Genomic DNA, 12,955 nt, shown 5'->3' on the forward strand with positions numbered 1-12,955 from the left:
AGCAGTAGTCAGCCTGGCAGGCAGGCAGTGGTTTTGGGTTTATGAGATTTAACAACAATTCAGAAGAAGTTCTTTTTTTAAAAAAAAAGTAAAAACCTGAAAGTGCTTACATTGTTGGGATCACCATGCAGCCAAAGTTGAACTGATTAATAAACATGCAAATTAATGTGAAAATGAATGTTCAAATGCAGATTTAGCAGATGAGAATTATAATTTGCTCAGTGTGATAGAATTCTCCACCACGAAAGATCTTAATGGCATTTCATAGAAAAGAAAGCATCTTAGTTAATGGCATCACACGCACATACATTTCATCAAGAAGTGACAGTAAAGACATTTAGAAGGTTGCAAAAAATGTTAATTAATAAAGGCTGTTCTTTTGAACTTTCTGTTCATCAAAGACTGCTGTAAAAATATGCCAGATTCCACAAAAATATTTTATTTCAATAATAATAAGTGATGTTTCTGGAGCATCAAATCAGTATATTAGAATGATTTCTGAAGGACCATGTGACACTGAAGATTAGAATGATGGCTAGTGAAATTTTATTTCAGTCTTTGACGTCAGTGGCACAATTAATAATGATGTTGTATTTGTAGAGTATTTATATGTGTGTGGTTTATCAGGATTATAGTCAACAACCTCCAGAAAGTCTCTTTAGAAAATGTGACCTAGAGAACATGTGTACACACACACACACACTCACGCACACACACACACACGTGCGTGCTAAGGGACACACTTGGGATTTTTGTCATTGGAAGAACATTATAAGGTCACCTAGACACCAAATGAAAGGGAACTGTTGTTTTATGCTTTTTAATCTAGTACAAAAAATAAATACACAGCAAATAAAAGTTAGGATAGAAAATAGTTAATTATTTTTTACTTTATTATTTGTCTAAATTAAATGTAGTATTTTCATTATTGTCATCAGGTAAGAAACTGTCACAGTGCATACATCTCATATATCTTGCTGGAGAACATGACCATCAGGATGGCATAAAACTTGTGGAGTTAAAGCAAGTCAAGTGTTGCTGTGATTTAAAACGAGACAAACCAAAAGAAAGAAATGTTCCGATATTCATGTTATTTATTTATTTTTCCAGTTCAGCTTTTTACTCATTGTTATGCTCATAACATATACTATCAATCAAAAGTTTGGGGTTGACAAGATTTGTACAAAAAAATCATTTTTTTTTTTTTTTTGGTGAGCATAAGACTCTGCTTTAAAATGTAATTTATTTCTGTCATGGCAAAGCTACATTTTCAGCAGTCATTACTCCAGTCTTCAGTGTCACACGATCCTTCAGAAATCATTAGAATATACTGATTTGGTGTTCACGAAACATTCTTATTAGTATCAGTGTTGAAACACTGTTGTTGTGCTGCATAATATTTTTGTAGTAACGATTTTATATGATTTTCAGGATTCTTCAATGAATCATTTAGAAGAACACCATTTATTTGAAATAATGTTTTGTTAAAGTTTAAAAGTTTATTTAAATGCCTCCTTGGTTAATAAAAGAGATTTCCTAAAAAGAATCGTACTTTAACATTTTTACAATAAATAAGAAAATAATTTGAAATGATATAATACTTTTCACTAGTTGATAGTAGATACGTTCTGATTCTTCTGTACATATATGTGTATGTGTGTGGTTTACTGTCTCAGTGTCCTTGTTCTCAAGCGGATCTAGCTTGTTTGAGCGGGATCGATAGCTTGGCTGGATCGGACTGTTTTAGATGAAAGCAGTGTTCGACTGAATTACTCCCGCTAACACTCTCTCTCTCGCTCTCTCAGAGACACACTATTGTATTTATTGACTCTTTCCCCCTCCATCTCTTTTTAATTGGACTGACTGCATTCTTTCTTTGGATGCCTCGCTTCCTGTCAATGTCAATGTTATTCCATACCAAGGTTCCAAGTAAAGCTGCATGCAACAAATGTTTGCTTTTCATAGCCGCAAAAGGAGTGGTGCTTTGACAATGTTGTTAGTTAATTCATCATGTGCTGTCAGTTTCAGTGTAGTCTTTGCGTGCTGCTGTGCTTATCCCATTACTGATGCCCAGTTGTGTTCATGCAACGTGTTTTGTTGTGTGTGTGTGTGTGTGTGTGTGTGTCCGAAGGCGCTGTGTGCAACAGTGGTTCTCCCTGACATCCTGCAAACCATGGCCCTGGTTTTCAGCGGGGCGGATGTGATGTGTGCAACCGGTGACCCTCAGTACTCCACCCCATATCTTCTGGCTCAGAAAGCGGGCCAGAGGCTGCAGATGGAGTTTCTCTACCACAACAAGCTCACAGGTGTGTGTGCGTGCTATAGAAACTGTCACTTCATCATGTTGCCGTTCTTTGCAATATCCCTTGAAATGCATGCCACCGCATATACACTACCTTTCCATTGTTCAGTGGCAGTAACATTTGTTTATTTAGTTTTTGTTTTTTGTAAGAAAGTAATACTTTTATTCAGCAAGGTCACAGTAAATTGATCAAAAATATAAGTAGCAACATTTATGGTGTTACAAAGCATTTCTGTTTCAAATCAATTCTGTTCTTGTCGACACCTGCCTCATGGACCTTTCCCGTTCCCAGCCACCCATCTCTCTCTCCCACTCACTTCCTGTCATATCTCTACTGTCCTGTCATAGACAAATACAAACACACACACACACAAACTTTCTATTCATTAAAGATTCCAGAAAAGTGTATCACTGTTTCCACAAATGTTAAGCAGGATATTACAATGATTTCTGAAGGATTGTGACACTTAATAATAATACAAAATTCAGCTTTGCCATCACAGAAATAAGTTACATTTTAAAGTGTATTAATATTTAATAAATATTTACAATTGAAATACTATTTAGCAATAATTCAGTTTTTACAGTATGTTCGATCAAATTTCTGCAGCCTTGGTGAATGTGAGACACTTCTTTCAACCAGGATTGGTTCCATTCTTGATGGAAAAGGAGATGAAGTTGTATCAGAAGTGAACATGCTATAAAATATGCATGACAGTGTGTAAAACTTTGTATAAAACAATATTGAATGCAGATAATGAGATGTAAACTACATACAGTAAAAACAGTAATATTGTGAAATATAACAATTTCAAATGACCACTTTCATTTTTAAAATATATTTTAAAATCTAATTCATTCCAGTGATGGCAAAGCTGAATTTTCAACAGCCATTTAATATGAAACTTTAAAAATAATTATAATATGCTGATTTTGTGCAAAACATTTCATATAATTAGCAATGTTGAAAAATGTTGTGCCGCTTAATATTTGTATGGAAACAGTTTTTCTTTGTATTCTTTGATGAATAAAAAGTCAATTTAGTTTTTATTTAAAATATATATTTTTGTAACATTATTAATGTCATCTTTGCCACTTCAATTTAATGCATCCTTGCAGAATGCAAAAAAACAAAAAACAAAACAAAAAACAGATTAATTTAATTTCTTTTATATGAAAAAAAAACCTTGCTGGCTCCATAAATAACAGTTTTATGTTTTACTGTTTTGCATTTAAATACAGAGCATCTGGTGTTCAGCCAAATTGTCAGGCATTTCTCACATGCTAATGGACGACTTTAACACACACACACACACACACACACACACGCACACAAATCCTTACCTCAAGACGGCATTGCCCCTGAAAGTGTCTATAATTAGCTGTAGATTGTGTGTGTGTCATTACATTGTTCATTTGGGGCCTTTACAGGAAGTGTGCCAACGATCCTAATTAAGCTATCCTCCAATCAGCAAAGCAAAAAAAAAAATGTTTTACAGTGTTCTGCCAATGTTTTGTTAAGCTTACTGACATCGTAACAACAGCAGGACAACATTTGCGTAACCTCTGAATCTGTGTGGAGCTATGGCCTCATTAACTTAATGGCTTGTAAATGTGATTCTCAGTCAGATAATTCAGTCATCATCTTACACACATACACACACGTTACCTTGCAACAAGTTCTATTGTTTCTCTCCGATTACTATAGTCTAGTGGAAACATACACATATGCATACATTCTCAATTTGCATGTTGGAGGCATGTGTGCAGAGATCGCCAAATTGGACTTCCCTCCGTCCTATCTCATTATCACTTTTAATCCTTCTCGTTCGAACGGAGGAGTATCAGTAGCTGGAGGGAAGAGATGGATGGATGGAAAGATCCCTCAATTAAAAGGCTTTTCAATTAAAGTTATTTGAACTTTCTCCATGTTGGCGACTGGAAATGTGTGATAAAATCTCATCTGTACTGCCGGCCTTCCCGAGGAAAATTGAACCTGAGCATAGTGGCTAATTGAATCAGTACGTGATAAGGTAGTTGGCTGAAAAACGAGTTAAAAGGGAAGGAAGCAAATAGGGAGAGCAGTTGAAGAGGTAGAGCAGAACGAAGGCAGCAGAGTCAAATTCTAACCTTGAGCTTCTGTTTGAATGGAAGTTTTACAAGCCCACTAAATAAATAACCTTGGAAAATGAGAAATAAACATATTCAAATGGATGAAATGTAGCTGTTAAAAGCTGTTTGACACCTTGCATGAAGACTGACTGGTTATCAAGAAGCTTCTGAAGTAAATAGTTTTTAAAAACTTTGAATTTCACTTGAAAGCAGCAGGAATAGCGAGCTGCGTTTGCATATAATGCGATTGATCTCCATATAAACAGCATTTCTCGTCCTCACCACATTATAGGATTATTCCTAATCAGCTGTTCTCCTTTTTCTTTTTAATCTCTCACTGTTTTTTTTTTTCTCTCTATAGATTTTCCTAAGCTGGAAGCAGTATTTGACAGCAGTTTTTCGGCTCATGTTCCGTCTTTTATGGATGGATTTCTCTATTGCTCTGTGAACGCTGGCAAGGCCACTCTGGACCGGAAAGGAAGACCCGGTGAGTCCGTCTGTCCTTGCATTCATCCATCCAAACACCCACCTCCTCATTTATCCATTCATCCAAATAATTACCTATGAATATTCATCTGCGCTTCCTGTTTATCCTCACCCATGGTTGGAAATGGTTGCACCGTATTTGTGTAATATTATTATGCCCCCTTCATTTGAGTACCCCAATCTTCTAACACTAAATCCCCCCAAAGATGTTATTCTTTCAAGTATGTTTCCCGTCGTCTCTCTGGCACCCATTGTGCTCACGCTGTTCTCTTTCAAGCATCTGGAGAGGGCCGTCGGTGGTTAGACAGAAGTTCTCTCTTGGGACGGGGCCAGTAAAGGGCCCTACATTAAGCTGGACTCTTGGTGGAGTAGCACAAGCATCTGGAGCTCATGTTCCACTGTAGGAGCTCGTTTGTTTTTTTTCTTCTTTTTTTCGGCTCGTCTCTATCTTGTATCCCTAGGGGACATCTGTCTCAAGCTGTGGTAGCCTGCTTTGGTCCTCTGCCTGTTTTCCCCGATATCACTGTGTGTGTGCGTGTGTGTTTATGAGCACTGGAAATAAGCAAGCTGTGTTTTAGAATTAGACCCTGATAGTTGAAAATGGTTTAATGCTGTTCTAAGTATCTTAAAAGTAAATGTGATGACTGTTTGAAAGTTTAAAGAACGTCTGTTATGATAATAAACAGATGCCTCATTATTCTTTGCACAGAAAGAAATTTCAGCAAGCGGATGAGAATCTTAAAACTTTCCTGAACTGCCAGTAACGCCAAGACCAAACTTTGGAGTGTTCTTCAGAACATTCTCAAATAAACCATGGTTGCATAAGATTTATAGATAAAATGCATAGCCTACCGTTGTGAAAAAAGAAGTGCACTTAATTGTACTAAAGAGTGACGACAGTGTGGACGAGGACCAGGCCTGGGCTTTATTTTATGTTTGCTTTTTATTTGTGCGCATCAGTCGTCTGTGAGGGGCTGATGCGGTGTTTTGTGTTTATTTTTGTAATTACAGTCTTCAGTTGATTGTCCGCCGGTTCCCGCCTCCTTCTTTTCCGATGATTAGGAAGGTTTTATAATTACAATAACATACATATTTAAATTTAAGTTAATTTACCTATTTACCTTATTAAATCCCATATCAATATATATCTAAGTGGACCAAAAATCAGTAATACTTTATTTTACAGCCCTTTCCCACACCTACTTATGTACATTTTATAATATTTACAATAACTGGGTAATAACTTAGGTATTAACCCTGAACCTAAACCTAACCCATATAGTTAACTTTTTATCATCAAGTCATTTCTTAGGTTAGTTCACTGTAAGTACAGGTAAGTGCACATACTGTGAAATAAAATGCAACCAAAAAAGTTGTAACACACAAAACACAATTAACATGCAAGTGTCCGAGAATATTACATTTAGTTTGCTCTTGTATATTCTTTTAAATGATGTTATTTCTGTAATAAGGACTCTTTTAAAAAGTATTCTAAAGTGAACTTTTTCACAAGGGTGTTTTTCTTACAGTATTAATAGTATAATTTTGGCCTAGGTAATGTTAAAGCAGTGAAAATGGAGAAGGGATGTGAGCCATGTCAGAGACCAGAATATCATAGTCATGTGGGACTGGCTTCTTTTAACTTAGGCCAGTAATCAACCACCCACTACCCACCCTAGCAACCGCATTGCACCATTCTAGAAAACACTCAGATCACATTAGCAACCCCTTAACAATGCCACGGCAGCCACACACAACACACTTGCATAGTGACGGTGACTTTTGCACTCGCAAGTACCACTCTTTGACTCTTTAGAAAAATATCTCCTCAAAAATATGAAAACCTTTTGGTTCTCTTCTGCTTAGAAACAGTAGGTCAGGCAACATTTTGTTTAATTGTCTGACTTGTGCTGATTTACAGCTCTAGAGAATCATCAGTTTGCTGCCCCCACCCTGCTCTTTTATAATTTACAGATTTTTTTTTTTTTTACTTGTAAACCAACATTGTTTAAATATCCTACATGCCTTTAAAAAAAGACTGTTAATGTCAAGCTGAAAATACCTTGTTATTTAATTTATTATAAAAAAAAGTGTGCAGACAAATGAATGGTGTCGTAATAGTAGAGTCCCTTCTAAAATATTCAGCAGTACTACTTAAACAGTGGATTTAAACTGGTTTAATCAACAGGAAAACGTTGCTTGTGCCATTCCTAAAAAAAAATGACTTTTTTAAAGCTCTTCCATTGTGGTTGCCTTAAAGCCTTTTACGCTAATGGTCTAAAATGCTCTATATAAAACCTAATGTCAATAATTTATGGTTTCGTTCTGGGGATTTTAATAAAAGCACGGTCTGTTGGATTTGAGGCTGTCCGGTTGTTGCACTGACTTGCACTTCAAAGCTGTAGCAACATTTCTTGCTACAAGGAGCAAACACCACACGCTACTAACAAAAAGTAGCCAACCACACTGAAGATGCTTATGGGCCAGTATATTTTTTAAATAGATAACTATCCAGTGATTTAATCTGAGCCATTTTTTTTTCTGTTGCTGCTTTTAGTTGTTCCCTAACACTGCATGATCAGAAAACACAGATCAAAACCTCAGCGTTTCAATGTTACTTCATTGTTTGAAACATGCAAGGTCCACAGTTTCTGTTGTTCATCTCTCTCCTCTTGTTTCTGTTCATAGCAATTTTGTTCTCGTATACTTATGGAGATGGGATTTTTCATCCGATCTTGTCTCTTATGCTCTTTCTATCTCTGTTACACTGCTTAATCTCTCTAAATTTTTAATTCCCATTTATTTGGCATCGATATTTTACAAAACAAGGGTCTCACAATTAATTCACAGCAGTATTCGGCAGCCTTAATGGATTACTAAAATACTAGATGTCATTGTAAAGGATATTTTGGATTGTGAGTGTGCATAAATGCACGTGTTTAGGGTTAATGCACCATTCAGAATTGAATTGAGAATGTATTTTAAATTCCAGTTCTGCTTCTCAGTGAATTAAGCCAATTGAAATTGTAACTGCTCAAACTAGAAATGCGGAATTCTAACGGAATTCATAATTACAATAAAGTGTTGTGTTTAATAATACATAGGCTAATAAAATAAAACAACATATGGTGTATTTCCAGAAACATTATATAAATAGACAATGTTTAGTATGCTACCTATAGACATTTATGTTAAATTATGTTAATTCTATGGACCGTTGTGGAAGAATTTACTCTCTTACTCTATTATTTATTTGTTATTATTATCATCATTTTCCCAGAAGGCAGCTAAAGAGAACTCCTGAGTTATCTGTTGTTGTTGGGTTGAACCAAATTAGAATTTTAATTCAGTAAATTCTTCTTCCTGTCACACGTCCTATGGGGTGTTGCCAATTCGTTTGAAATGTACATTCATAAATTGAAAGCGTATTCTCAAATTCCGAATTTTGCCCAACCCTGATGTTTGTGCATATTTTGAAAGAGTGTTTTTCTGTGTGTCTTTACTGAGCTTCCGCTGACACCCGCAGAGGAATCTTGCTTTTAGGGGAAGAGGAGAAAACAACCACATCTGCCCCTTTATAAATCATGCAGCGGTATTCCTCCGTGTGTGTGTGTACTTGTGAAAACGCCCCACGCTCTAAAGGGGATAATGCATCTAAAACAAGCTCCCATTGCCTGTCACTGCTGGTAGCTGTGTGTCTCAGAGCCGGGGCAACTTCTCAATCGAGACTCATTCATTTCCTTCATCTGGATCAATGTTGCGATCCTTTCATTGCAAACAATGTCCATCCGCAATTGAAAGAGGTCCCCCATGAGGTTTCCGCCTGTGTAAATGATAAAACAAGATTATTTTGAGCCATGTCCATTGATGACTAAGCTTCTGAACCGTGCGAGACTGGGCTCCAGACACTGAGCTCGCATGAATATGAGTCACTTTACTCACACATTATAAATAAATGCTCACAACCATTTGACCTTTAGATTTTCTTTCAACAGTCTCTTAACAGCTGATGCACGTGAAAGCAGCTCGTATTTATTTTTGCATCAATGTTAATAGGTTACAGTATTCGCGCTGCTAGCAAAGTGGTTCTGTCTACCAGGAGCGTACTGTACATGTGTGTTTTGGTGCTGGGCCTTTTACTGCTTGTACTAAAGTAAACTTGGCAGAAAATGCATTTTAAACCTACTTTTCACAACATTTTTTTGTGATACACTGTTTAAAGCAACATAAACTACTTCAGTAAACTACTCTCCTGTTGTTTGTAGACATTTGTTGGGCTCCATGCATACATAGTGACTGACAGAATCACAGCTGATTCAATTAGTTTATAGCTCCAGTTTGGGGGTTAGTGTCATTCTGTGGAGATTAATAATGTGATTCCACTTCTCATGTTACATATTTTCTCATAAATGACGTTTTGTCACCATTAAGTTGTAATAATTCTCAATGGAGAATCCATGATTGTGATGTATGGTTGATATTAAAGAAAATTAGCAATACAGTAGCACAGAAATCATTTTATTTTCTGTATAGAGCAGCATGAATCGGCTGTTTTAGATACATAATTGCTTTTCTTATGCGTTCGTTGTGAAAAAGGCCTAATGTTATTGTGATAAGTGTTTTGGTTAAGTGATAACTTGTTTTGTAGCAGCATCTAATTAATGTGGAATTTGAATTAGTGTATAGTAAATAAACCACTGGTCTAACGTTTGTGGTCAGTAAAATATTTAATATTTATGCTCTTATGATCATCAAGGCTGCATTTATTTGGATTAAAAATACAGTAAAAGTAATATTGTGAAATATTGTTAACATTTGAAGATAACTTTTTAATAGAATTTAAAATGCCAGTTTTTATTATCAGTTTCGAAAACTGCCTAATATTTTTGGTGAAAACATGACGCATTTTTTAAGATTCTTTGATTAATAGAATAAAAAAAGCATTTATTTAAAATATATTTTTTGTAAAAATGTAAAAGTGCTGAAGTAATTTCTTTCAGAACAAAACAAAAACAACGAAACTTACTGACTACTTTCCAACAACAAAGCTTACTGACTTACTGAATTTTGAACAATAACGTATAGCTGATAGCTGTTTTGTGCACAAAAAAACAACTTAACAAGACGTGCTTGGATTGTAATAGTAATGGCAAGAAACTCCATGTTTGTAATACCTCGTTTTTTTTTTTTTGTCTCTTTCGTCTTTCAAGCATTAGTATTTTACTGAATGCTTCTCTCAACAGCACATGCAGCTCTCGGGCCTGTCTACCCATATAACCTTGAATGATCACAGGTAAAGACAGCCATGGCCTATGGGTGTATACAAATATGCATAAAATAAGTTGACACAACAGAAATAAAGGAGATATGCACATCTTTCAGGAATGCTCCAGCCTTTTCAAGATTCAAGCACATGTTAGATATGTATAAAATAAAGGTGCAACTTTGCTTGTGAAAAGCTTTTCAAATCATCTTTTAATCATTTTGAATTTCAGGAGGCTTGACCTCAGCAACCTGACTGGTATTGAGATGTGGATGTGGAATTTCTAAAATGGTTTCAGTTCACTTAAAGACCCTGATGGAGTTGAAGTAGACAAAGACCCTTGTCCACATGATGTGCAAATTCAAATATAATGACTAATGAAAAGGACACCTCTTCATGTTTCCTGAGAACACTGGTTCAGAGATTATATATCCATACCCTTTGTAAACAAGAAAATGAAAAGACGGTGACAAGAGGGTTTTTGTGCACTTACTGTGGTGGCATTTGAGCTGGAGAGGTTCAGACAGATGAGGTGAAGAGGTTTGAGGGAAATAAATACCAGCAATTTATTGTATTACACCACACTCGATACTAAGAGACAGCCACATTGGATAGTTGTTGATAGTAAATGCCAGCTGCCTGTGGACTTGTGTGAATGTGTATGCACACACTGCATTAATGTGTCGTGATATTGCCAAACAGTCACCAATTACCAGCGCTGTCACCTGAAGTTTCTCACTGATCAACCATCACTTTAAAGGTTAAATATCACTCTGAATGTCACGTGGATAACCCCTCTTTGCCCATAATGTAGTGTCTCTTAACTCTCATCTTGACATTGCCGACAGAACAGTTTGTTCCCTCACAAAACCCAGCTAACTGGATTAATGAAGTGCCAGTTTTATAGATGAATCAGGTGAGGCATTGTCAGGAACAAAACATTGTGTCACTGTAACACGAGGATGGAGTTAAGATCCACTATTTTGTCTAATAGCTCCCCTCTGGAAACATCAAACAAGCCTTTCCGCTGAGAAAGAGACCATCAGCCATTTTTTACAAGACAAATGAGTTGTATTACATGAAAATGACTTTTGCTCTGAATATTTTAGATTGTGTTGAACAAAGCTAGTAATACTTAAGTAACTTAATGTAATAGTTGGAAAAAGAGTGTAACATCTTATTGAAATATTTATGAAGCAGATTGCAGAGGATCTCTTTGATTTTAGTACTTAATGTGCTCTCTTTACAGGCCTTAACATTCCTTGATGTATCTTTTATAGATTCAAACTGCACTTTTATGTGATGCCAAATGCTATAAAACGCTTTTAGTTAGCATTAATGTTTTTGTTGCATTTTTAAACACCTCTTTAAAGGCATTCAGACTCATAAAATTAAATGTCAGTGTTTCTGATATTTCACATAATGAAATATCACTTTGTTTTATTAAATCATTTTTTAAATGGTTGCTTTGGGAGGAAACAGTTTTTCGTTGCTTTGGTTTTATTAAAAATGGTCTTGTCAGATGTACTTGTGCTTTGCAACTCAACACACTCTCAGTGTTGAGTAAAGCACTTGTAAAATCATAACATTTTGTCTGATTTTACAATTACATATAATTTTGCCATTTTGGCTGAGTACAGTAAAAGTGGTGTTGAGGGTAATACTCATAATCAGAAAACTGCTGACTAAAAGGACTGAGCCAATAAGTCAACTGTACTGATAGGACACTAGAGATTTAAGTGTCTGATAAATTATTTATTACTTGAATACAAATATATAAGTTAGATAAGCTTGAATTCATTAAGTATATCTGAATGATGTATGGCTAAATCACTTCTTTTTATTTTCTTGAGTAGAGCATTTCCATTTTTTTCTTCACCATTTGTTGCAACTGGCCTTCTTTGGAAACTCTCTGGTTTCTTTAAATTGTATCGTAATAAGCAAATCCAAAAGTATGCTGAGCGAATAGAGAGCCTACTATGAACATATACAATTATAAAATGTAGTCTAAATGTTTTTAACCCATTACTATGTGGTTGCTGACATGTTCTGGATGTTGACCACAGTCATCCTTCAAGGCAACTCTAATGGTGCAGTTTTTACACCAAATTCTGAAAGTATATTTTCAAAATTGCATACTTGTAGCTATTCGGTTGTTAAGTGATGACGTAAGAAGCACTGCTTCCGGGTCCAAGCCTCAACTCGCTTCACTTGAGAATACGGCCTCAGCAGCCGTTTATGAGCACTGTTTATTCATATTAATAATTTAAGCTAAACGCTTTCAAACTTACGGTATACACTACAGTCTCTGTGCTCACAGCATCCCAAACACAAATAATTTTTATATATTTTTTTAATATTTATATTTTCATTGTCTGGCTATCTGGGACTTCGGTATGGAGTTAAAGGTTAAGATTATAACTTTTTCGCTAGTATTCTATCACATTGTGAGTTTATATTAGCACCTTTTGTTGTTTTCTCGTGGTAACTGATAGAGCGTTTGGACACGGAAGCGCTGCTACGTGACGTCAGACTTAACAAGCGAATTCAGACAAAAGTAACTTACAAAATGAGCAGCTTTCTTTTGGTGAATTTGCCTGACCAATTTGAACACAAACTACACAGGGAACTTTTTTTTCACATTCATGTGAGACTCCAATCATGTGGATTCCTGTTGAAAGGACTGCATTTTACCTGTGGAATTGTCTGTTGTTCACGTCTATAGTGCAGCAGTGGAGAACTGATGCATTAAAGTTGTTTAAATCTGTATGTATGAGCAATAACAGGAAGTT

At 35.8% G+C, this 12,955-nt stretch overlaps 2 protein-coding genes across 3 annotated transcripts in view; both read left to right on the top strand.

Annotated features, from left to right (window-relative positions):
* Positions 1-12,955, top strand: part of LOC113106275 (microtubule-associated protein 1A-like) — a 1,143,919-nt gene that overhangs the window by 480,478 nt on the left and 650,486 nt on the right.
* The window catches only part of LOC113106278 (arf-GAP with Rho-GAP domain, ANK repeat and PH domain-containing protein 2-like), a 78,530-nt gene that overhangs the window by 42,024 nt on the left and 23,551 nt on the right, over positions 1-12,955 (top strand). For both annotated transcript variants that reach the window (XM_026268018.1, XM_026268017.1), the window contains exons 14-15: positions 2,132-2,306; positions 4,776-4,901. In XM_026268018.1, the coding sequence (XP_026123803.1) occupies positions 2,132-2,306; positions 4,776-4,901 (301 nt within the window). The remainder of the gene's footprint in view (positions 1-2,131; positions 2,307-4,775; positions 4,902-12,955) is intronic.

The sequence above is a fragment of the Carassius auratus genome, chromosome 7 (genome assembly GCF_003368295.1).
Source record: "Carassius auratus strain Wakin chromosome 7, ASM336829v1, whole genome shotgun sequence".
NCBI lineage: Eukaryota > Metazoa > Chordata > Actinopteri > Cypriniformes > Cyprinidae > Carassius > Carassius auratus.